This window comes from Anolis carolinensis, unplaced genomic scaffold (assembly GCF_035594765.1).
Source record: "Anolis carolinensis isolate JA03-04 unplaced genomic scaffold, rAnoCar3.1.pri scaffold_7, whole genome shotgun sequence".
NCBI classification, from domain to species: Eukaryota; Metazoa; Chordata; class Lepidosauria; order Squamata; family Dactyloidae; genus Anolis; species Anolis carolinensis.
The window spans coordinates 38,336,107-38,358,778 of record NW_026943818.1 but is presented as its reverse complement, the minus strand read 5'-3'; the positions used below and the strand labels follow the sequence as shown (position 1 = coordinate 38,358,778).

The window sequence follows — 22,672 nt, the reverse complement described above, 5'->3', positions numbered from 1 at the left end:
CGACTCTCTTTCTGACGATTTAGCTACGGATCCCTTTGGCCATGTCCCGAACCTCATTGCGACTCTCTTTCTGACGATTTAGCTACGGATCCCTTTGGCCATGTCCCGAACCTCATTGCGACTCTCTTTCTGACGATTTAGCTACGGATCCCTCTGGCCATCTCCCGAACCTCATTGCGACTCTCTTTCTGACGATTTAGCTACGGATCCCTCTGGCCATGTCCCGAACCTCATTGCGACTCTCTTTCTGACGATTTAGCTACGGATCCCTCTGGCCATGTCCCGAACCTCATTGCGACTCTCTTTCTGACGATTTAGCTACGGATCCCTCTGGCCATTTCCCGAACCTCATTGCGACTTTCTTTCTGACGATTTAGCTACGGATCCCTCTGGCCATGTCCCGAACCTCATTGCGACTCTCTTTCTGACGATTTAGCTACGGATCCCTCTGGCCATCTCCCGAACCTCATTGCGACTCTCTTTCTGACGATTTAGCTACGGATCCCTCTGGCCATTTCCCGAACCTCATTGCGACTTTCTTTCTGACGATTTAGCTACCGATCCCTCTGGCCATGTCCCGAACCTCATTGCGACTCTCTTTCTGACGATTTAGCTACGGATCCCTCTGGCCATCTCCCGAACCTCATTGCGACTCTCTTTCTGACGATTTAGCTACGGATCCCTCTGGCCATCTCCCGAACCTCATTGCGACTCTCTTTCTGACGATTTACCTACGGATCCCTCTGGCCATCTCCCGAACCTCATTGCGACTCTCTTTCTGACGATTTACCTACGGATCCCTCTGGCCATCTCCCGAACCTCATTGCGACTCTCTTTCTGACGATTTACCTACGGATCCCTCTGGCCATCTCCCGAACCTCATTGCGACTCTCTTTCTGACGATTTAGCTACGGATCCCTCTGGCCATCTCCCAAACCTCATTGCGACTTTCTTTCTGACGATTTAGCTACCGATCCCTCTGGCCATCTCCCGAACCTCATTGCGACTCTCTTTCTGACGATTTAGCTACGGATCCCTCTGGCCATCTCCCGAACCTCATTGCGACTCTCTTTCTGACGATTTACCTACGGATCCCTCTGGCCATCTCCCGAACCTCATTGCGACTCTCTTTCTGACGATTTACCTACGGATCCCTCTGGCCATCTCCCGAACCTCATTGCGACTCTCTTTCTGACGATTTACCTACGGATCCCTCTGGCCATCTCCCGAACCTCATTGCGACTCTCTTTCTGACGATTTAGCTACGGATCCCTCTGGCCATGTCCCGAACCTCATTGCGACTCTCTTTCTGACGATTTAGCTACGGATCCCTCTGGCCATCTCCCGAACCTCATTGCGACTCTCTTTCTGACGATTTAGCTACCGATCCCTCTGGCCATGTCCCGAACCTCATTGCGACTTTCTTTCTGACGATTTAGCTACCGATCCCTCTGGCCATGTCCCGAACCTCATTGCGACTCTCTTTCTGACGATTTAGCTACGGATCCCTCTGGCCATCTCCCGAACCTCATTGCGACTCTCTTTCTGACGATTTACCTACGGATCCCTCTGGCCATCTCCCGAACCTCATTGCGACTCTCTTTCTGACGATTTAGCTACGGATCCCTCTGGCCATGTCCCGAACCTCATTGCGACTCTCTTTCTGACGATTTAGCTACGGATCCCTCTGGCCATCTCCCGAACCTCATTGCGACTCTCTTTCTGACGATTTACCTACGGATCCCTCTGGCCATCTCCCGAACCTCATTGCGACTCTCTTTCTGACGATTTAGCTACGGATCCCTCTGGCCATCTCCCGAACCTCATTGCGACTCTCTTTCTGACGATTTACCTACGGATCCCTCTGGCCATCTCCCGAACCTCATTGCGACTCTCTTTCTGACGATTTACCTACGGATCCCTCTGGCCATCTCCCGAACCTCATTGCGACTCTCTTTCTGACGATTTAGCTACGGATCCCTCTGGCCATCTCCCGAACCTCATTGCGACTCTCTTTCTGACGATTTAGCTACGGATCCCTCTGGCCATCTCCCGAACCTCATTGCGACTCTCTTTCTGACGATTTACCTACGGATCCCTCTGGCCATCTCCCGAACCTCATTGCGACTCTCTTTCTGACGATTTACCTACGGATCCCTCTGGCCATGTCCCGAACCTCATTGCGACTCTCTTTCTGACGATTTAGCTACGGATCCCTCTGGCCATCTCCCGAACCTCATTGCGACTCTCTTTCTGACGATTTACCTACGGATCCCTCTGGCCATCTCCCGAACCTCATTGCGACTCTCTTTCTGACGATTTAGCTACGGATCCCTCTGGCCATCTCCCGAACCTCATTGCGACTCTCTTTCTGACGATTTACCTACGGATCCCTCTGGCCATCTCCCGAACCTCATTGCGACTCTCTTTCTGACGATTTACCTACGGATCCCTCTGGCCATCTCCCGAACCTCATTGCGACTCTCTTTCTGACGATTTAGCTACGGATCCCTCTGGCCATCTCCCGAACCTCATTGCGACTCTCTTTCTGACGATTTACCTACGGATCCCTCTGGCCATCTCCCGAACCTCATTGCGACTCTCTTTCTGACGATTTAGCTACGGATCCCTCTGGCCATTTCCCGAACCTCATTGCGACTTTCTTTCTGACGATTTAGCTACCGATCCCTCTGGCCATGTCCCGAACCTCATTGCGACTCTCTTTCTGACGATTTAGCTACGGATCCCTCTGGCCATCTCCCGAACCTCATTGCGACTCTCTTTCTGACGATTTACCTACGGATCCCTCTGGCCATCTCCCGAACCTCATTGCGACTCTCTTTCTGACGATTTACCTACGGATCCCTCTGGCCATCTCCCGAACCTCATTGCGACTCTCTTTCTGACGATTTAGCTACGGATCCCTCTGGCCATCTCCCGAACCTCATTGCGACTCTCTTTCTGACGATTTAGCTTCGGATCCCTCTGGCCATCTCCCGAACCTCATTGCGACTTTCTTTCTGATGATTTAGCTACCGATCCCTCTGGCCATGTCCCGAACCTCATTGCGACTCTCTTTCTGACGATTTAGCTACGGATCCCTCTGGCCATCTCCCGAACCTCATTGCGACTCTCTTTCTGACGATTTAGCTACGGCTCCCTCTGGCCATTTCCCGAACCTCATTGTGACTCTCTTTCTGACGATTTAGCTACGGATCCCTTTGGCCATCTCCCGAACCTCATTGCGACTCTCTTTCTGACGATTTAGCTACGGATCCCTCTGGCCATTTCCCGAACCTCATTGTGACTCTCTTTCTGACGATTTAGCTACGGATCCCTCTGGCCATTTCCCGAACCTCATTGCGACTCTCTTTCTGACGATTTAGCTACGGATCCCTCTGGCCATCTCCCGAACTTCATTGCGACTCTCTTTCTGACGATTTAGCTACGGATCCCTCTGGCCATCTCCCGAACCTCATTGCGACTCTCTTTCTGACGATTTACCTACGGATCCCTCTGGCCATCTCCCGAACCTCATTGCGACTCTCTTTCTGACGATTTAGCTACGGATCCCTCTGGCCATGTCCCGAACCTCATTGCGACTCTCTTTCTGACGATTTAGCTACGGATCCCTCTGGCCATCTCCCGAACCTCATTGCGACTCTCTTTCTGACGATTTAGCTACGGATCCCTCTGGCCATCTCCCGAACCTCATTGCGACTTTCTTTCTGACGATTTAGCTACCGATCCCTCTGGCCATGTCCCGAACCTCATTGCGACTCTCTTTCTGACGATTTAGCTACGGATCCCTCTGGCCATCTCCCGAACCTCATTGCGACTCTCTTTCTGACGATTTAGCTACGGATCCCTCTGGCCATCTCCCGAACCTCATTGCGACTTTCTTTCTGACGATTTAGCTACCGATCCCTCTGGCCATGTCCCGAACCTCATTGCGACTCTCTTTCTGACGATTTAGCTACGGATCCCTCTGGCCATCTCCCGAACCTCATTGCGACTCTCTTTCTGACGATTTACCTACGGATCCCTCTGGCCATCTCCCGAACCTCATTGCGACTCTCTTTCTGACGATTTACCTACGGATCCCTCTGGCCATCTCCCGAACCTCATTGCGACTCTCTTTCTGACGATTTAGCTACGGATCCCTCTGGCCATCTCCCGAACCTCATTGCGACTCTCTTTCTGACGATTTAGCTTCGGATCCCTCTGGCCATCTCCCGAACCTCATTGCGACTTTCTTTCTGATGATTTAGCTACCGATCCCTCTGGCCATGTCCCGAACCTCATTGCGACTCTCTTTCTGACGATTTAGCTACGGATCCCTCTGGCCATCTCCCGAACCTCATTGCGACTCTCTTTCTGACGATTTAGCTACGGCTCCCTCTGGCCATTTCCCGAACCTCATTGTGACTCTCTTTCTGACGATTTAGCTACGGATCCCTTTGGCCATCTCCCGAACCTCATTGCGACTCTCTTTCTGACGATTTAGCTACGGATCCCTCTGGCCATTTCCCGAACCTCATTGTGACTCTCTTTCTGACGATTTAGCTACGGATCCCTCTGGCCATTTCCCGAACCTCATTGCGACTCTCTTTCTGACGATTTAGCTACGGATCCCTCTGGCCATCTCCCGAACTTCATTGCGACTCTCTTTCTGACGATTTAGCTACGGATCCCTCTGGCCATCTCCCGAACCTCATTGCGACTCTCTTTCTGACGATTTACCTACGGATCCCTCTGGCCATCTCCCGAACCTCATTGCGACTCTCTTTCTGACGATTTAGCTACGGATCCCTCTGGCCATGTCCCGAACCTCATTGCGACTCTCTTTCTGACGATTTAGCTACGGATCCCTCTGGCCATCTCCCGAACCTCATTGCGACTCTCTTTCTGACGATTTAGCTACGGATCCCTCTGGCCATCTCCCGAACCTCATTGCGACTTTCTTTCTGACGATTTAGCTACCGATCCCTCTGGCCATGTCCCGAACCTCATTGCGACTCTCTTTCTGACGATTTAGCTACGGATCCCTCTGGCCATGTCCCGAACCTCATTGCGACTCTCTTTCTGACGATTTAGCTACGGATCCCTTTGGCCATGTCCCGAACCTCATTGCGACTCTCTTTCTGACGATTTAGCTACGGCTCCCTCTGGCCATTTCCCGAACCTCATTGTGACTCTCTTTCTGACGATTTAGCTACGGATCCCTCTGGCCATTTCCCGAACCTCATTGCGACTCTCTTTCTGACGATTTAGCTACGGCTCCCTCTGGCCATTTCCCGAACCTCATTGTGACTCTCTTTCTGACGATTTAGCTACGGATCCCTTTGGCCATCTCCCGAACCTCATTGCGACTCTCTTTCTGACGATTTAGCTACGGATCCCTCTGGCCATGTCCCGAACCTCATTGCGACTCTCTTTCTGACGATTTAGCTACGGATCCCTCTGGCCATCTCCCGAACCTCATTGCGACTCTCTTTCTGACGATTTAGCTACAGATCCCTCTGGCCATCTCCCGAATCTCATTGCAACTCTCTTTCTGACGATTTAGCTACAGATCCCTCTGGCCATCTCCCGAATCTCATTGCAACTCTCTTTCTGACGATTGAGGATCTACAGATCCCTCTGGCCATCTCCCGAACCTCATTGCGACTCTTTTTCTTACGATTGAGGAGCTACAGATCCCTCCGGTCATGTCCCGAAGCTCATTGCGACTCTCTTTCTCACTCCCGCAGAGGAGGACACCTCGGCCCTCCCCATCGCGCTCCCCACCCGGCTCCCGGTCTCGCTGGCCGGACACTCGGCCGTCCAGGCGGTGGCGGCGGCGCAGGCGGCGGCGTTGGAGCAGCTGCGGGAGAAGCTGGAGTCCGGAGAGCCACCCGAGAAGAAGGTGGCGCTGGCCGAGGAGCAGCAGCGCCTGATGCAGAGGGCCCTCCAGCAGAACCTCCTGGCCATGGCCGGGCAGCTGCCCATGAGCCTGCGCATCAGCGGGAGTGGCAGTGCCAGCCAGGGACGCCGTTCGCCAGGTAGGGCACACCCCCAATACGATGATGATTATTATTATTGTTATTATTATTGTTATTACTGCCAGGTGAGATGGGTCCAGCCACCTGCTAATATTATTATTATTATTATTATTATTATTATTATTATTATTATTATTATTATTTTATTATGACACAGCAAACAAGATAGATATGCTGGATTTCATATCACAAAACCACAAGTCGAACACTTCCCAAGTGTCTAGGACTGTGTGATGTATTTTCGGATGATGCTGCAGATCCCAGTCGGGTGGCCTTTTGCAGTTGGCAGATCCTAATTTTGTCAATGTCTATTGTTTCCAAATGCCGGCTGAGATCTTTTGATGTGCCCATCACCACCAGGACCACTTGCACTGGTTTCTGCCAGAGTCTTTGCAGTTCAGTCTTGAGGTCCTGATAGTGGCTGAGTTTTTCCTGTTGTTTTTCATCAATGCGACTGTCACCTGGGATGGCAACATCCATGATCCAAACCTTTTTCTTTTCCACAACTGTGATGTCTGGTGTGTTGTGTTCCAGAACTTTGTCAGTCTGGATTCGGAAGTCCCACAGTATCTTTGCTTGCTCATTTTCCAATACTTTTGCAGGTTTGTAATTCCATCAGTTCTTTGCTGCTGGCAGGTGGTACAGGTGGTTCCAATTAATCCTTTGGGCCACATAGTTGTGCCTCTGTTTGTAGTCTGTCTGTGCGATTTTCTTACAGTAACTGAGGATATGATCCATGGTTTCGTCAGCTTCCTTGCACAGTCTGCATTTTGGGTCATCAGCTGATTTTTCGATCTTGGCCTGAATGGCCTTTGTCCTGATGTCTTGCTCCTGGGCTGCAAGGACCAGGCCTTCTGTCTCCTTCTTCAGGGTCCCATTCGTGAGCCAGAGCCAGGTCTTCTCCTTATCAGCTTTTCCTTCAATTTTGTCAAGGAACTTTCCACGCAATGTTTTGTTGTGCCAGCTGTCAGCTCTAGTTTGCAGTGCGGTTTTCTTGTACTGGTTTTTTGTCTGCTGTGCTTTGAGGAGTTTCTGATTTTTGACTTCATTCAAAGCAGGTTCTTCACTTTGTTTGACATCTTCTGCCAGGGCATGTTCTTCTTCTTTGACTGCTTGCTTTACTTGCAAGAGTCCTCTGCCCCCTGATCTTCTAGGCAGATATAGCCGGTCAACATCACTGCGAGGGTGCAGTGAATGATCAATGGTCATGAGTTTTCTTGTTTTTCTGTCCAAATTGTCCAGTTCCATCTGTGTCCAGTTTATAATGCCAGCAGTATATCTTATGACAGGTATGGCCCAGGTGTTTATGGCCTTGATGGTGTTGCCTCCATTGAGCTTGCTTTTGAGAATTTTTCTGACCCTTTGTGTTTATTCTTTATTATTATTATTATTATTATTATTATTATTATTACTACTACTACTACTAATACTACTATTAATGCCAGGTGAGACAGGCCTAGCTACCCCCTATTATTATTATTATTACTACTACTACTACTACTACTACTAATACTACTATTAATGCCAGGTGAGGCAGGTCTAGCTACCCCCTATTATTATTATTATTATTACTTCTACTACTACTACTACTAATACTGCTATTAATGCCAGGTGAGACAGGTCTAGCTACCCCTTATTATTATTATTATTACTACTACTACTACTACTACTAATACTACTATTAATGCCAGGTGAGACAGGCCTAGCTACCCCCTATTATTATTATTACTACTACTACTACTACTACTACTACTACTAATACTACTATTAATGCCAGGTGAGGCAGGTCTAGCTACCCCCTATTATTATTATTATTACTTCTACTACTACTACTACTAATACTGCTATTAATGCCAGGTGAGACAGGTCTAGCTACCCCTTATTATTATTATTATTACTACTACTACTACTACTACTATTAATGCCAGGTGAGGCAGGTCTAGCTACCCCCTATTATTATTATTATTATTATTATTACTTCTACTACTACTACTACTAATACTACTATTAATGCCAGGTGAGACAGGCCTAGCTACCCCCTATTATTATTATTATTATTACTACTACTACTACTACTACTAATACTACTATTAATGCCAGGTGAGGCAGGTCTAGCTACCCCCTATTATTATTATTATTATTACTTCTACTACTACTACTACTAATACTGCTATTAATGCCAGGTGAGACAGGTCTAGCTACCCCTTATTATTATTATTATTACTACTACTACTACTACTATTAATGCCAGGTGAGACAGGTCTAGCTACCCCCTATTATTATTATTGTTACTACTACTACTACTACTACTATTAATGCCAGGTGAGACAGATCTAGCTACCCCCTATTATTATTACTACTACTAATACTACTATTAATACCAGATGAGACAGGTCTAGCTACCCCCTATTATTATTACTACTACTACTACTACTACTACTATTAATGCCAGATGAGACAGGTCTAGCTACCCCCTATTACTACTACTACTACTACTACTACTAATACTACTATTAATGCCAGGTGAGACAGGTCTAGCTACCCCCTATTATTATTATTATTATTATTATTACTACTACTATTACTACTAATACTACTATTAATGCCAGGTGAGACAGGTCTAGCTACCCCCTATTATTATTATTATTATTACTACTACTACTACTACTACTACTAATACTAATACTACTTGTCGGATCCTCTTCTCCCAGCTGTGCTGTGGGTCAATCTTCCACAGAAAAAGCACCAAGACACGCAGGTAGATTCCAACAGATTTTTATTGTACCAAATGCCAGAACCTTCTCTTTGGCCCACATATATAGGGGCTCCCTATATACTAGAGGGTCATTGAGGTTTTATGGCCGGCCCGTTTTATGGCTGGCATCTGTTCCTTGTCAGCCGACCAGAGATGTCAAGGATTGGAGATCATGACACTACCGTGGCCTAGCCGCACCCCTATTATTATTATTATTATTATTATTATTATTATTATTGCCACATGAGAAGGGCCTAGGCACCTCCTACTAATATTATTATTAGTATTATTACTGGCAGGTGAGACGGGCCTAGCCACCTCCTATTATTATTGTTGTTGCTACTACTATGTTTACTATTACAGGTGAGATGGGCCTAGTCACCCCTCCATAATTATTGTTGTTGTTGTTGTTGTTACTATGACTGCCGAGTGAGACGGGCCTAGCCACCCGCCTCAGTATTACTATTGTTGTTGTTACTACTACTATTACTACTATTATTGGCAGGTATGAAGGGCCTAGCCATCCCCTAGTATTGTTGTTGTTGCTGTTGTTGTCAGGTGAGATGGACCTAGCCACCCCCTATTATTATCATTATTATTATTATTATTGCTACTACTGGCAGGTGAGATGGGACTAGCCATCCCCGTTGTTGTTGTTGTTGTTGTTACTATTACTGCCAGGTGAGATGGGTCTAGCCACCCCCTACTGTTGTTGTTGTTGCTAGGTAAGGCAGGCCTAGCCATCCCCTATTATTATTATTATTATTATTATTATTATTATTATTATTATTATTGCTGCTACTCTTTTTACTATTATTACTATTACTGGCAGGTATGATGGGCCTAGCCACCCCCTTTGTTGTTGTTGTTCTTCTTCTTCCTATTATTATTATTATTATTATTATTATTATTATTATTATTATTATTATTACTATAGTTACTATTACTGCCAAGTGAGACGGCCTAGCCACCCCTTATTATTATTATTATTATTGCTACTATTATTACTATTACTGGCAGGTATGATGGGCCTAGCCATCCCCTTTGTTGTTGTTGTTGTTGTTCTTCTTCTTCCTATTATTATTATTATTATTGTTGTTACTATTATTACTATTACTGGCAGGTATGATGGGCCTAGCCACCCCCTTTGTTTTGTTGTTGTTCTTCTTCCTATTATTATTATTATTATTATTATTATTATTATTATTATTATAGTTACTATTACTGCCAAGTGAGACGGCCTAGCCACCCCTTATTATTATTATTATTGCTACTATTATTACTATTCCTGCCTGGTGAGACGGGCCTAGCCACCCCCTAGTATTATTATTATAGTTATTATTATTATTATTATTATTATTATTGCTACTATTATTACTATTACTACCTGGTGAGATGGGCCTAGCCACCCCCTAGTTAACTATTATTATAGTTATTATTATTATTATTGCTGCTGCTGCTGCTGCTACTACTGCCAGGTGAGATGTATCTAGTCACCCCCTATTATTATTACTATTATGATTACTATGATTATGTTATTATTATGATTACTGTTACTATGACCATGATTATGATTACTATGATTACTATTATGATTTCTACGGCATTACGATTCCTGCTACTGCTATTATTATTTATTATTATGTTTGTTTATATCCCGCTTCTTCTCTCCATAAGGAGACTGTATTGCAAAAGAACCGCAATACAATTTGAAGTATACTAATATGCACTTTGAAAGGAGTTGTCCTACTCCAGAAACTTCGTTTTTGTGGCTGCTACAAACTGTTGAATTGCTTGAGACTCCTATGAGATATTCATTGAGAAACTAGAACAAAGACAATGTGTTTTGCTTCCTCGCAGAAAACCGTCAGGACTCTGCGGCAAACCTTGCCACCAACGGCACCAACAGCATCAGCATGTCGGTGGAAATCAACGGGATCGTCTACACAGGTAACGGGGGGCTTGCTTTGCGAGATAGAAAATGAAAACTTATCATAGGCTGGATGGCCATCTGTCAGGAGGGTTTGGATACTGCCTTCTTGCTTGGAAGAAGGGGGTTGGGATGGATGGCTCTTGGAGGTCTCGTCCAACTCTAGGATTCTGTCCTATCTATCTGTCCTATCAATCTATGATCTATTAGATGGCCTTCGGGAGTCTCTTCCAACTCTAGGATTCCTTCCATCTTTCTATCTGTCTATCTGTCTATCTATCTATGTATCTATCCATCCATCTATCTATCTATCTATCCATCCATCCATCCATCCATCCATCCATCCATCCATCCATCCATCTATCTACCTATCTACCTATCCATCCATCCACCTATCCATCTATCTACCTATCTATCTATCTATCTACCTACCTATCCACCCACCCACCCACCCATCTATCCATCCATCCATCCATCCATCCATCCATCCATCCATCCATCCATCCATCCATCCATCCATCCATCCATCTATCTATCTATCTATCTATCTATCTATCTATCTATCTATCTATCCACCCATCCATCTATCCATCTATCTATCCATCCATCCATCCATCCATCCATCCATCCATCCATCCATCCATCCATCCATCCATCCATCTATCTATCTATCTATCTATCTATCTATCTATCTATCTATCTATCTATCCACCCATCTATCCACCCATCCATCTATCCATCCATCCATCCATCCATCTATCTATCTATCTATCTATCTATCTATCTATCTATCTATCTATCTATCTATCTATCTATCTATCCATCCATCCATCCATCCATCCATCCTTAACTTGATCTCCTTAACTTGGTCTCCAAAACTTGGAGTCTCTTTAACTTGGTCTTCCAAACTTTGGGTCTCGTTAACTTGGTCTCCAAAACTTGGGGACTTCTTAACATGGTCACCAAAACTTTGGGGTCTCCTTAACTTTGAAAGAGTGTCATAGAATTGGGTAGAGGCTGGATGTCCATCTGTCAGGAGGGCTTGGATACTGCCTTCTTGCCTGGAAGAAGGTGGTTGGGATGGATGGCTCTTAGAGGTCTCTTCCAACTCTAGGATTCGATCTATCCTATCTATCCTAGGTGTGTTGTTCGCCCAGACACCGGATGCCCCGCTCGGCAAAGGCGGCACCAACAGCGGGCAACATCCCAGCAGTGGTGCCACCACCTCCTCCGCCATCCCGGCGCCCGCAGCGGGGACTCCTCCGGCCGGCCTTCCCACGGCCCCCACATCTACCTCAAGCAACTCCTCGTCGCCTTAAAACCTCCTCGCCCTTCAACGCCACGTCCCGATTCGGGCAAGGCCGCGTTCAGTGGGCACCCTCTACCCTTCCCCAGTTGCATTCAGGAAAGTGTGCGTTTGTGTGTGTGTGTGCGCGTGTGTGTGTTTTTGTGGAGGGGGTGAAGCCATGCCTTGCAAGGAATTGGAGGTTACGGGTTCAAGGTCTCCAAAACTCAAAGTCTCCCAAATTCAAGGTTTCTGAAATGTAAGCTCTCCCAAACTCAGGGTCTCCAAAACTTGGGATCTCCAAAATATATCTCTTATACTCTCCTAAAAGTGGGATCTCTGAAACTAAGTCTCCAAAACTCAAAGTTTCCACAATGTAAGGTCTCCCAAAACTCAAGGTTTCCACAATGTAAGGTCTCCCAAAACTCAAGGTTTCCAAAATGTAAGGTCTCAAAAACTCAAGGTTTCCACAATGTAAGGTCTCCAAAACTCAAGGTTTCCACAATGTAAGGTCTCCAAAACTCAAGGTTTACAAAATGTAAGGTCTCCCAAACTCAAGGTTTACAAAATTTAAAGTCTCCAAAACTCAGGGTCTCCAAAGCTTGGGATCTCCAAAAATATATCTCTTATACTCTCCCAAAAGTGGGATCTCTGAAACTAGGTCTCCAAAACTCAAGGTTTCCAAAATTTAAGGTCTCCCAAACTCAAGGTCACCAAAACTTGGGATCTCCGAAATGTATCTCTTCCAAACACCATGTCTCCCAAACGTGGGATCTCCGAAACTAGAGGTCTCCCAAACTTAAGGTTTCTGAAATGTCTCCCAAATTCAAGGTTTCCGAAATGTAAGGTCTCCCAAACTCAGGGTCTCCAAAACTTGGGATCTCCTAAATGTATCTCTACCAAATGCCATGTCTCCCAAAAGTGGGATCTCTAAAACTAGAGATCTCCTAAATTCAAGGTTTCCAATATGTGAGGTCTCCCAAACTTGGGGTCTCCAAAATCCAAGGCTCCCAAACTTGGGGTCTCTAACACATGGCAAAATGTATCTCTTCCAAGCTAAGTCTCCCAAAACTGAGGTTTCCGAACTAGGTCTCCCAAACTCAAGGTCTCCAAAATGTAAGATCTCCCAAACTCAGGGTGTCCAAAAGCTGAGATCTCCAAAATGTATCTCTTCCAAACTTCAGGTCTCCCAAATTTGGGATCTCCGAAGCTATAGGTCTCCAAAATTCAAGGTTTCCGAAATGTAAGGTCTCCTAAACTCAGGATCTCCAAAACCTGGGACCTCTGAAATTTATCTCTTCCAAAATTGGAGTCTCCAAAATTCAAGGCTCCCAATCTTAGGATCTTCAAAATATATCTCTTCCAGTCTTGGACATCTCTCAAGTGGGATCTCCCAAACTAGGTCTCCCAAACTCAAGATTTCCGAAAAGTAAGGTCCTCCAAACTCAGGTCTCCCAGACTTGGGATCTCTGAATCTTTGGGTCTCTAAAACTCTGAATCTCTAAAATTCTAAGTCTGCCAAACTTCAGGTCTCCCAGAATTGGGTTCTCTGAATCTTTAGGTCTCCAAAATGCCGAATCTCCAAAACTCAAAGTCTCCCAACCCTGGGATTTCTGAATCTTGGTATTTCTAAAACTTGAGGTATCTCAAACTTGGGTTCTCCCCAACTTAAGATTTCTGAAATGTAAAGGTCACCAGAACTGAGATCTCCAAAATATGGACTTTCCGAAATGTATCTCTTCTAAAATGGAAGTCTCACAAACTCGGGGTCTCCAAACTCGGGGTCTCAAAAACTTGAGGTCTACTAAACTTTGGGTTTCATGAATTTGAGGTCTCCAAATTTTGGGCTTTCTCTAACTTAGGGTCTCTAAAACCTTTGGTGTTCAAAGCTTGGGGTCCCCAAAAAGTGGGGTTTCTAAAGCTTGGGATTGCTGTAACTTTGGTTCTACTCTGGTCTCCAAAACATTGAGGTCTCCTTAACTTGGTCTCCAAAACTTTGGGGTCCCCTTAACTTGGTCTCCAAAACATTGAGGTCACCTTAACTTGATCTCCAAAACATTGAGGTCACCTTAACTTGGTCTCCAAAACTTTGGCGTCTCCTTAACTTGGTCTCCAAAACTTTGAGGTCTCCTTAACTTGGTCTCCAAAACTTTGAGGTCTCCTTAACTTGGTCTCCAAAACTTTGGCGTCTCCTTAATTTGGTCTCCAAAACTTTGGCGTCTCCTTAACTTGGTCTTGAAAACAGTGAGGTCTCTTTAACTTGGTCTCCAAAACTTTGGGGTCTCTTTAACTTGGTCTCCGAAACATTGAGGTCACCTTAACTTGATCTCCAAAACATTGAGGTCACCTTAACTTGGTCTCCAAAACATTGAGGTCACCTTAACATGGTCTCCAAAACATTGAGGTCACCTTAACTTGGTCTCTAAAACTTTGGGGTCTCCTTAACTTGGTCTCCAAAACATTGAGGTCACCTTAACTTGATCTCCAAAACATTGAGGTCTCCTTAATTTGGTCTCCCAAACTTTGGGGTCTCCTTAACTTGGTCTCCAAAACATTGGGGTCTCCTTAACTTGGTCTCCAAAACATTGGTGTCTCCTTAACTTGGTCTCCAAAACTTTGGGGTCTCCTTAACTTGGTCTCCAAAACTAGGGGTCTCCAAAACTTGGGGTTCTCTTTAATTTGAGGTCTTCCAAATCTGAGGTTTTCAAAACTTGAAGTCTACTCTGTCTCTTTTCTAAATGTGGAGAGAAAAGCTATCTTTTCCTTAAAACTCCAGAGAAAGATGCCCTTTGCTTTCTGAGCTAGATCACAAAATAAAAAGGTTTATTTCTATTTTATCTTATTGACGTGGTTCTAATAACACCTTACTTCATACGGATCCCCTCCCCAAAGATGAATTACAATGTACGTATTTATTTTTGAAGCAGTAGATGCATTTGGCAGAGAAGTCAGGGCTTTGGGTGTTTTTTAAAAAAATTATTTGCATTGCAAAGATAATTTATCATTTCTAAAAGGCAACGGATGCAGAGAAAAAGGGAAAGCAATACGGAAGTCTTCTTTGAAAGGCATTCAATCAATAAATAAACTCCTTTTCCGCACCCTAAAGTTAGCATTCATGAAGTCCCGTTTGTCTGCCTTCTATAAGGAAGAGAACCAAACTAAATATTGGTACTAATATATAAATACATATTGAGACAGCAATATGGATAGATGATCATTGATTATATCCAATTGTTATATCAATATATAATTGCTATCATCATCTATCTGTATTGATCCATTTTTTTCCCCTAAAGCTTGCATTCATTAAGCCCCGGTTGTCTATCTTTATGGAAAGGAGCAAACTATAATATGGATACGAGCCAATCAATATATATATATATATATATATATATACACACACACACACACACACACACACACACACACACACACACACACACACATACATATAGACCAATATGGATAGATGATTATATCCAATCGCTATATCAATATATATTTGATATAACTATCTACCTGTATTGATCCATTATTGTTCCAAAGATGGCATTCATTAAGTCCCAGTTGTCTTATCTTCTACAAAGTAAAATATTGGTACCAGTACATTGATATATATATCAAGACATCAATTCAGATATATGGTTATAGCAAATGGATATCCATATATATTGATGTCATCAAGATAGACTAGGACTCCCTTATATAGATATAGATATAGTACTTCATTGATGAACTGTATGAAGACTCTGGGGACCCCAGCCAAGCCAAATGGCATTACTTGGTACTGGTACGATCCCAGGGGACAATTGAAGGTTGTTTTCCATTCATTATCTATATATGGGATATGACTATGTTTCTGTATGGGTCTATTATGTCCTAAAGATGGCATTCATTAAGTCCAGGTTGTTTTCTACAAAGTAAAATATTGATACCAATACATCAACATATTGAGACATCAATTCAGATAGATGGTTATATCAAATATATATAGGATACACACACATATATATATGTGATCAAGATAGACTAGGATTCCCTTATATAGATACGGATGTAGTACTTCATGGATGAGCCGCATGAAGACTCTAGGAGCCTTAGCTAAGCCAAACGGCATTACACGGTACTAGTACGATCCCAAGAAACAGTTGAAGGCTGTTTTCCATTCATTCCATTTATCACATATATTTATATATATAGGATATGACTGTGTTTATGTATGGATTCATTATATCCTAAAGATGGCATTCATTAAGTCCAGGTTGTCTTATCTTCTACAAAATAAAATATTGGTACCACTATATCAATAGACAGGAATACAGAGAGATGATTATACCCAATCAATGTGATGATATCAATGTACAGATAGAGAGTTATATCAATATCTTCTTCTCAAAACAAACCAGCTTTGGAGCAAGCCAGGATCGGAGAACAACGCTAAGCCGTGATCGCAAACCATGGTTTATTCTAACCACGATTCAACAAAATTGCTGCAAATAGAGCTATATTAATAAGTGAGATCCCTCTAATATCACTGTCTTCAGCCATTTTTTCCACTTTATTTTCACCACAATTGTGCACGAAAACCAAAAAAAGAGAAAAATAGTCCGATTGTCTCCTCCGCAAAATATATCGGGATTTTTTATATATATATATAAAAAACTATCTATTGCTAAGTGTGTATGCTTGTGGGTTTGTTGGGGTTTTATCTCACGGGTTAAGTGTTTTAAAATGTTATCTTTCTCTTTTTAAAGAAATAAAATGAAGCAAATATATATGTCTTAGTCCAAGCTTTCGAAACAAGGGTTGGATTTGTAACTCAGGGGATAAAAAAAGAAAGAAATCAATCTGCTGTCTTGGATATTTTGATTGTATTTGGGGTACAAATGCTATGGAAATCTCCATTTATTTTACATTTTAATTGTTATTTTGAACCCTTAGCATTGTATCCTTGGCCCCAATGCAGTGCTATGAAAATTTCCATTTATTTTGTTGTCGAAAGTTTTCATGGCCGGAATCACTGGGTTGCTGTGGGCGAAACATCAGGAGAGAATGCTACAGGAACATGGCTAGACAGCCCGGAAAACTCACAGCAACCCAATGATTCCGGCCATGACAGCCTTCGACAACACAATTTCCATTTATTTTACATTTTAATTCTGCTTCAAATCACAATCAAATTTGGGGTTTTGTTTTTCTGGGGGGAGATTATTGTTTGTCATTGGTTTTTAATTAATTTTAGTTATTAGTTTTAGGGATTTTTCTTTGTTTTGTTTCTCTCTCTCTCGAATGAAACTTATTAATCCCCTATTTACATTATTATTATTATTTTTTCCAAAAAGAGATAATATGTCATAATTTCAGGGCTTTTCCCCCCTCCTTCCTTTTTGGCTTTGTTTTATTCTATAGCGAGGATATGCAATCTGTACTTCTTTTGTGACTCAGGAAAAAAAAGAAAAGAAATGGAATAAGAAATATAAAAGCGTAAAAAAGAAACCACGTTCTACCTCTACAGCGGCGCCCGGAGGTCTATTTTAAACCATCTCCGGGCCTCTGTTTTTTATTATTATTATTTCTATTATTATTATTATTTTGTGTTTTTATTTTTTTTCCTCGGCGGGGAAAAGTGAAAAATCAAATCATTATTTTTTTCCCCTCCGCATAAACAAACAAACCAACATTCAGGTATTATTCACCTTAAAGGAAAAAAAGGAGAGGAAACAAAGTTTGTAAAAAAAGAAGAAAAACACACGAAAACGTTTACATTTTATAACATTTATTATTGCAGATTGTATTTAAACTTTCGGGAATATTTAAGATGATTGTTAACCGTGGAAAAGTTGCAGAAATATTAAATAAAAAAGGATTAAAAAATTAAGATGTTTGTCTCCTTCTATCTATCTATATGTATGTTCAGTATGGTTTCTGAAGTCCAAATTAATATTGCAATAAGACAGTGTCTTATATTAATTTTTGCTCCCAAAGATGCTCTAGGTCTTATTTTCAGGGGATGTCTTGTTTTTCCATGAAGAAGAATTCACATTTATTGCTGAACAAAAAAAATGAACATTTATTATATACTAGCTGTGCCCGGCCACGCGTTGCTGTGGCGAAGTCTGGTGGTATGGGAAATAAAGTATTGAGGTATTGGTGGTAGTTGAAGGTTAGGGTTAAAATAAGTTAATAAGTTAATAATAAAATATTAAAAATATATAATAATAATAATAATAATAATAATAATAATAATAATAATAAGTTAAAATAAGATAATCTGTGGAAGAGGCCTAAGTGAGGCCTAACTCTGCCTGTCCCTGGGCTGAGTGGGTTGCAAGAAGACCAAGTGGGTGGAGCTTAGCCTTTTAACAGGCAGCAATTGGATAAAAACAATTATTCCTCTCCCTCTAATTAGGACTTTATTTTTCTTTTCTTTTTGTTGTCTGAATGTAGAGGCATGGATGAGGGGTTGTGCTGCCAAGTTTAGTGTTTCTGGGGTGTGTAGTTTTGTCCTAGGCCGAAATTTCATTACCCTTTTATATATAGACTAGCTGTGCCCGGCCACGCGTTGCTGTGGCGAAGTCTGGTGTTCTGGGAAATAAAGTCTTGAGGAATTGGTGGTAGTTAAGGTCAAGGGTAAAGGTTTTCCCCAGACATTAAGTCCAGTCGTGTCTGACTCTGGAGGTTGGTGCTCATCTCCATTTCTAAGCCGAAGAGCCGGCGTTGTCCGTAGACTCCTCCAAGGTCATGTGGGATGACTACATGGAGCGGCGTTACCTTCCCGCCGGAGCAGTACCTATTGATGCACTCACATTTGCATGTTTTCGAACTTCTGGGTTGGTAGAAGCTGGGGCTAACAGTGGGGGCTCTCTCCGCTCCCCCGATTCAAACCTGTGGCCTTTCGGTCCAGAAGTTCAGCAGCTCAGCGCTTTAACACGCTGCGCCATCAGGGGATATTATTTCCTAAAGGTTGTGAATATACAATATTTCTGATTGGTTTTTTTTTTTTGTTGGAGGCAAGTATGAATGCTGCAATTAGGAAAAATGATTAGGATGTAATGGCCTTGCAGCGTTAAAGCCTGGCTGTTTCCCCCCTGAGTGAAATTTTTGTTGGAAGGTGTTAGCTGACCCTGATTCTTTCCTGTCTGGAATTCCCTTGTTTTCAGAGTGGTGTTGTTTGCGATATTTTATGTGATTCTACTGTCTGTGGCCCTGAGAAAACAGAGGATTTTCCAGACTTTGATGATGGGAATATTTTGTTGGGAGGTGTTAGCTGGCCCCGATTGTTTCCTGTGTGGAATTCCCCTGTTTATTTACTGTCCTGGTTTTAGAGATTATATTGTTCTGCATTATTCTATCCCAGTATTATTTCATATTAAAGAAGAATCTCACTTATCCAACATTCGCTTATACAATGTTCTGGATTATCCAACGCAGTCTGCCTTTTCATAACCAATGTTTTTGTAGTCTGTGTTTTAAATTCATTGTGATATTTTAGTGGTAAATTTGTAAATACAGTACAGTAGAGTCTCACTTATCCAACATAAACGGGCTGGCAGAACGTTGGATAAGCGAATATGTTGGATAATGAGGAATTAAGGATCACCCTATTAAACATCAAATTAAGTTATGATTTTACAAATTAAGCACCAAAACATCATGTTAGACAACAAATTTGTCAGAAAAAGTAGTTCAGTACACAGTAATGCTATATAGTAATTACTGTATTTATGAATTTAGCACCAAAATATCACGATATATTGAAAGCATTGACTACAAAAATGCGTTGGATTATCCAGAACGTTGGATAAGCAAGTGTTGGATAAGTGAGACTCTACTGTAAATACTACATAGCATTACTGCGCATGGAACTACTTTTTCTGTCAAATTTGTTGTATAATATGATGTTTTGGTGCTTAATTTGTATAACGATTACCTAATTTGATGTTTAATTGGCTTTTCCTGAATCCCTTCTTATTATCCAACATATTCACTTATCCTGCCGGCCTGTTTACGTTGGATAAGTGAGACTCTACTGTATATTTCTAATCTTATATTATCTGCTCACAACTGGATTATATGAGGCTCCGTCTTCACAGCTGTATAAAATGCACACTGAAGTGGATTATATGGTAGTGTGGAGTCAAGATAATCCAGTGCAAAGCAGATAATATAAGATTATAAATGGGTTATATAGCTGTGTGGAAGGGCCTTGAGTCTACACTGCCATATAATCCAGTGCAAATTAGATAATCTGTGGAAGAAGTCTAAGTGAGGCCTAAATCGGCCTGTCCCCTAACTGAAACCTGGCTGTCCCTTGGTTGCTAGGCAACCAAGTGGGCAGAGATTAGCCCTCTAAACTGGCAGCAATTGGATAAAAACAATTATTGCTCTCCCTCTAATTAGGACTTTATTTTTCTTTTCTTTTTGTTGTATCAACCTTGAGGCGTGGATGATGGGTTGTGTTGTCAAATTTTGAGGTTGGGGGGCCTGTACTTTTGTTGTTTTGTGAATTGCCGTGATGCCATCACTCTTTTATATATATAGATAGATAGAAGACTAGCTGTGCCCAGCCACGCGTTGCTGTAGTGAAGTCTGGTGGTATGGGAAATAAAGTATTGAGGAATTGGTGGTAGTTAAGGTCAAGGGTAAAGGTGTGGAGTCCAGATAATCCAGTTAAAGCAGATAATATAAGATTGTAAATGGGTTATATAGCTGTGTGGAAGAGCCTTGAGTCTACACTGCCATCTAATCCAGTTAAAATCTGATATTTTATAGGCAGTGAGGCCTAACTCTGCCTGTCTCCTGGGTGAGTGGGTTGCTAGGAGACCAAGTGGGCAGAGCTTAGCCTTCTAACTGGCAGCAATTGGATAAAAGCTATTATTCCTCTCCCTCTAATTAGGACTTTATTTATCTTTTCTTTTTGTTGTATCAACCTAGAGGCGTGGATGATGGGTTGTGTTGTCAAATTTCGAGGTTGGGAGGCCTGTAGTTTTGTTGTTTTGTCCGCTGCCCTGATGCCATCACTCTCATATATATATATATATATATATATATATATATATATATATATATACACACACACACACACACACACACACACACACACACACACACACACACTAGTTTGGGGACCCTTTATTTGATAAAGGCATTATTTGTCTTTGAATGTTAGGTATTCTCAGTTTGGAGTGGGTGAACTACAATTCCCAGAATCCTGGCTCAATCCTCCCCGAACCCTGCCAGTATTCAAAGTTGGCCATTGTGGTGGGTTTGTATACCAAGTGTGGTCCAGATCTGTCGTTGGCTGGTCATCGCCCGGCTGCAATGCTCTCTGGATGGGAGTGAAGTACTACAACTCCCAGATTCCAGGGGCCATCGTCCCAAAACATCTGTCAGTATCCACAGCAGGCAATGTTGAGTCTGTGTGCCAAGTGTGGTCCAGAACCGTCGTCGGCTGGATTCAGTGCTCTTTGGATGCGGGTGAACTACAACTCCCAAAATCAAGGTCCATTCCCGTGAACACCTGAAGTATGTTCAGTTGGTCATGAGGCTTTTCTGTGTGAAGTTTGGTCCCGGTCCATTGTCAGTGGGGGTCACGGTTTCTCTGGATGCAGGTGAACTATAACTCTCTTTCCGCCAAACTTGTCCAATATGTTCTTTTGGTTATGGGGGCTCTGTGTGCCAAGTTTGGCCTTGGTCCATCATCACTGCAGGTGAACTATAAATCCCAGTACCTACTCCTCCCAAATGTCCAAGCCAATTCCCCTCCAAACCCACCAGTATTCAAATCTGGGCATATCGGGTATGCATAGCAAGTTTGGCCCAGACCCATCATTGTTTGGGTTCATAGCATTCTGGGTGTAGGCGAACTACAACTCCTCTACATTCCCAGTCAGGGTCACAGTGCTCTGACTTAATGCAGGGTGAAGACAACTTCCACCATGTGGAGTCAATCCCCAATTGGTTCTAATCCTTCCTAATTTGTGTATTCAACCCCTTAATACTCTAGGAAATTATTATTATTTTATTATGACACAGCAAACGAGATAGACATGCTGGAATTCGTATCACAGAATCACAAGTCGAACACTTCCCAAGTGTCTAGGACTGTGTGATGTATTTTTGGATGATGCTGCAGATCCCAGCAGGGTGGCCTTTTGCAGTTGGCAGATCGTGATTTTTTCAATGTCTATTGTTTCCAAATGCCGGCTGAGATCTTTTGGCACGGCACCCAGTGTGCCCATCACCACCGGGACCACCTGCACTTGTTTCTGCCAGAGTCTTTGCAGTTCAATCTCGAGGTCCTGAGAGCAGCTGAATTTTTCCTGTTGTTGTCAATGCGACTGTCATCTGGGATGGCAACATCAATGATCCAAACCTTTTTCTTTTCCAGAACTGTGATGTCTGGTGTGTTGTGTTCCAGAACTTTTGTCAGTCTGGATTCGGAAGTCCCACAGTATCTTTGCGTGCTCATTTTCCAATACTTTTGCAGGTTTGTGATCCCACCAGTTCTTTGCTGCTGGGAGGTGGGACTTGAGGCATAAGTTCCAATGAATCATTTGGGCCACATAGTTGTGCCTCTGTTTGTAGTCTGTCTGTGCGATTTTCTTACAGCAGCTGAGGAGATGATCCATGGTTTCGTCAGCTTCCTTGCACAGTCT

At 43.0% G+C, this 22,672-nt stretch overlaps 1 protein-coding gene across 2 annotated transcripts in view; it reads left to right on the top strand.

The window, feature by feature from the left end:
- The window catches only part of arid3a (AT-rich interaction domain 3A), a 44,691-nt gene extending 32,499 nt beyond the window's left edge, over positions 1-12,192 (top strand). For both annotated transcript variants that reach the window (XM_062960316.1, XM_062960317.1), the window contains exons 7-9: positions 5,754-6,044; positions 10,660-10,749; positions 11,870-12,192. In XM_062960316.1, the coding sequence (XP_062816386.1) occupies positions 5,754-6,044; positions 10,660-10,749; positions 11,870-12,048 (560 nt within the window). In that variant the 3' untranslated portion in view covers positions 12,049-12,192. The remainder of the gene's footprint in view (positions 1-5,753; positions 6,045-10,659; positions 10,750-11,869) is intronic.
- Positions 12,193-22,672: the final 10,480 nt, after the last annotated feature.